Source organism: Trypanosoma grayi (genome assembly GCF_000691245.1).
Source record: "Trypanosoma grayi strain ANR4 Tgr_663_V1, whole genome shotgun sequence".
Taxonomy (NCBI): Eukaryota; Euglenozoa; class Kinetoplastea; order Trypanosomatida; family Trypanosomatidae; genus Trypanosoma; species Trypanosoma grayi.
Genome location: NW_008826282.1, coordinates 1,327 through 5,258, shown reverse-complemented (window position 1 = coordinate 5,258; position 3,932 = coordinate 1,327). Strand labels below are relative to the sequence as shown.

General features: G+C 58.5%; 3 protein-coding genes across 3 annotated transcripts; all 3 read left to right on the top strand.

Moving 5' to 3' along the window:
* Positions 1-652: 652 nt before the first annotated feature.
* DQ04_06631020 (hypothetical protein) lies at positions 653-952 on the top strand (the record flags this gene model as incomplete). The annotated part of the gene is made up of 1 exon (XM_009314801.1): positions 653-952. One exon carries the CDS (start codon positions 653-655, stop codon positions 950-952), a length of 300 nt encoding a protein of 99 aa, XP_009313076.1.
* A 720-nt stretch (positions 953-1,672) lies between these two features.
* On the top strand, positions 1,673-2,230 carry DQ04_06631010 (Tbingi protein; the record flags this gene model as incomplete). The annotated part of the gene is made up of 1 exon (XM_009314800.1): positions 1,673-2,230. One exon carries the CDS (start codon positions 1,673-1,675, stop codon positions 2,228-2,230), a length of 558 nt encoding a protein of 185 aa, XP_009313075.1.
* A 1,370-nt stretch (positions 2,231-3,600) lies between these two features.
* Positions 3,601-3,930, top strand: DQ04_06631000 (hypothetical protein; the record flags this gene model as incomplete). The annotated part of the gene is made up of 1 exon (XM_009314799.1): positions 3,601-3,930. A coding segment is annotated over one exon (330 nt), but the record flags the coding sequence as incomplete, so codon positions are not given.
* Between the last annotated feature and the right edge of the window lie 2 nt (positions 3,931-3,932).

The following is a 3,932-nucleotide window of genomic DNA, read 5'->3' as shown; positions in this document are numbered from 1 at the left end:
AGCGGAGGGCAATCGCCCCCACCCCCTGTTCTGGACCCCTGGGCCGGCAGGCTTGGACGAGGCATTTCCCAGCAGGCCCCACGCCCAACCCAGCAAGCGGCTAAAGATTTGGCGCGGGGAAATTCCCCGCGCCGCTTCCTCCGGGCAGTGGCGCGCGCCCTGCCCGAACCTCGTGGCCCCTGACGGAAACAGCCGGCGGGCCGCAAAACGTGCGCGCGCCCCTCGCCCCCCCGCGCACCAGCCGCTGGGGCAGATGGGGCCGTGCTTTAAAAACGCCAAAAGGCAAACAAACCGGCCCACATGCACGCTGCGATAGGGGGGGGGGCGCCCGCGATCTTGCCTACCGCCCCCATTCAAAACAAAGGATGGGCATTTTCAGCCAACAACCATGGCCGGGCCCGATCGCACACCGCACCCCCTGCGGCCGAGACCCGCCCCGGAACCCGACATGACACATGGAGGTGCACTGCGGCGCCTTGGAAAATGCGAAATAGACCCTGCACCAACTCTTTTCAACAAAAGCTTGCGCGCTGGCGTCCTTCTTCGGGTTTGGGGCAAGGGATAGTTTATCCCACCCCTCAAACCGTGCAAGAAAGCAACTGGCCTATGACCATACAGGCCAGTAACGCCCACAAGCTGCATCTGTAAGCACATGGGGGGCATCATAGCAGCACGAATTTGCCATGTTGCCGAGCCAATGCCCAGACCACAGCAGTCCGGATTCCGCCCATCCCACCCTACGTTGAGCCAACTGACGCACCCTCGAGGTACCATGCATCGCCCGACCCGCGGCGATGCAACAGCAGAAGCGTTTGCGGACGGCGTTAAAACATTCGGCACAGCAGATAAGGATAAAAACGCACTTGAAATCCGACGGCCCACAACACCGGAACGTATGATGCCTTGGTCGCTATATTTTTTCTGCGCAATAGAACGGCAGGAGTTCGCGTAAACAAGGTGCGCTCCCCGCCGGCGGATTCACGCGAGGCGTGCCACAAGGCACAGTTCTGGGGTCATTCATGTTTATCATTGTCATGAATTCTCTCAGCATCCGCTTCACTGAGGCCCCGAAATTACGGCACGGCTTCTTCGCGGATGGTTTCACCCCGATTGCCCGGCACAGCGACCGGGAAATCCTGGCCCCCGCCCTCCAAGAGGGACTAAACGCGGTGGAATCCTGAACAAAGCAACGCTTCATGGAGATCAACGCGATCAAGACCAAGTATATTTTTTTCGGGACTAAAAATACGAACCCCCTTCATCCCTTCTACAATGGCACGCTGGTCGCCATGGAACGGCTCCCGGCCCTGCCGGGAATCGCATTCCAGAACTACCGTGGAATGGGTTCTCATGCAGCGCAACCCCAGAAGCAGATCAATCGGCGGCTCATGAAGCCAGCGGCCGTCTCATCGCGCAGCTGGGGGCCGAAGGGAGACACATTGCGTGCCTTCTAATTGGCCCTGGTGCAGGCCAAAGCAACGCATGGTATAGAAGTATGGTTCTGAGGCGCATCGCCAACCCCGCGATCCGCCGTTAATGCCGGGCAATAAAAAGCCTGCAAAATAATTGCTGGCATTCCCAAAGGTAGCCGCACAGAAGATGCTTTACCTGAGGCCAACCTGCAGCCGCTAAGTACGACAGTACTTACTCGTAGCCTCAAATATATGCTCCTATGCGAAACGCGAGGGGGGCTGTGCGTGACAGCACTAGGGTGGCATACTCGACCGATTGCCCCGCAAGTCAGCTGCATACCACCATCATGGCGCAACACGCAGAACTCCATATTGAAGCTAGGGTCCCGCCCCTGGCGCCCCTCACGCTGCGGTGGGCATCTCGAGCCCTGTTTCACACATCGCCCGAAGGTGCCACCGCAGAGGACCCAGACGAGGCCAAACTTCAAACACGCGCCAGATGTATTGCCCGACGCTTCCGCCGGAAAGGTTCTGCACCACCTGAGCGCCCCCACTGTGAACTTTGGGCGGGCGGCTCTGTCGAACCCGGAGCGCAATCCGGCGGAGCAGCCATGATTTACCTCAACGGAGGACTCATTGCCCAAACAAAATCAGGTGCGGGACCGATAGCGCGCATCTACCGGGCTGCACCCATCGCATTGCAAGTGGGCCTAGGGAAATTGCTGGACACCATTCCCCGTCATAGCACTCGGCCGTGCAGGGACTCCGTCTTCACGGACCCCTGGCAGCTCTCATGGCTCCCCAAACAGGTCCACTAACCGTCACAGACCGCATATTGCGAAGACTATGGAACCTGTTATTGGACCTGCAACACCACAAGGCTTCCTTATCGCACGCCTCATCTTCGCAACGTCACAAGGGCCAAATATAAATTGAAGCCGTATGCGTGCCAAGACGGCCTCCGACCTACCACACTGCGGGGGCACGTGGGTACCGGATGTGGTTGCGCTGGCGAAACGCCACATACGCAGCCAGCTGCCCAAACCATCCACCCACCGCTCCAGCATCACCGGCCATTAAAACCCGACACGCAACGACCCCAGCTTAACTCAGGAAGGGGGGGGGGGGCAGCCCTAGCTCGCATTCGCACTGGCGCATCTCACCGCTACGGATGGCTTCTGCAAGCATTGCGCCCCCCCGCACCAAATACATGCAGGTGGCGCAACCCCATAGAACACCCTCCCCCACTTAAAAAGCCTCGAATAGAGACGCCGGCAGCAAACACAGAGGCAGCGCCTTTGCGTTTCCGTGGCCCGGCCAACTGCCCGGCATGTCAAACCCGCTATGGCTGTCGGGAACGCATTGTGGCCCACATGGTCAACAAGCATGGGTTCACACGTGCCCGCACACTCTGAAAAGTCAAGCATCCCACAGCTGAGGAGCCGCCAGGCACCCCGCCAGAACCCACCCCCAGACACAAGGCCCAAACGCACAGCACCGGACACAGCAAGCGATCCTAACCCGATCGCCAAGAAGTGTCGAGAAGAGTTTGCTTGGACCTGATGCGCGGCGTCGTTTAAAGGACAGGCGGGGCTAACAAGGCACCTTCGCTACTTCCACCCCAGCCATACCAACATGCAGAACGCAAACAAGCGCGGGAGATGGAAGAGAAGGCCAAAACCTTGCCTTTTCAATGCGATCACTGCGGGTTCGGAGCCCTAAGTAAGACGGGGCTCTTATCCCACATCCGTCACAAGCATCGCTCCCCACAAGGCCCGCCACGAGCAGTGAAACCACGACCGACACTATATTGTCCAATATGTCTCAGACCCATGGGCAACGCTAGAGGACTGGCAATCCACATGAAATACAAGCACCCCGGCGAACAGAATAATAGAGCACAAGGCCCAAACAAAGGCACACCAAAACCCCCCGAGCGAGAGAGAGAGGAATCCCCTACCGTGCACGCCACCCCCACAAAGCAGGGGAAAGATGAAGCAGAATTGCCCCATCCTAAAAAGCGTACGGAAACTGAGGCATCCTCCCCCGCCGCCGGCCCGCTAAGGAATGAGGGGGCCGCCCCCTACCGTCCGACCTGTTGGGGGACAAAATGCTTAGTGTGTTGTAATGGTTCGGTTCTATTGAACCAGTTCGACCGCACTACCGCCGATATCATGAGGGGCAAGGGATGCCCATAACGGGAAACGCCGGCGGCTCCAGGAGGATGCTTCTGATGAGCTGTCTCTGTCTGCCTTCTCGTGCTCCACGTGCGGATTCCAGCGCCACAGCAAAATATGGACCCACTAGGCACCGCACATTTAGCCATCGATTCAGGCCGGACCTCATGAAACCAAGCCAACGTGGACAGTGCGAAGAGACGAGCATGCACCTATTGAGCTGTCCCGCATTAAAGAGTCTACGGTGTCACTTTGGGGCGGATGGGGGCGACATGGAGAAGTTATGTTTCATGAAGTTTTCCCGATGCCTGCTGGCAGTGGAAAGGCTTCGTCCTCAACAGTC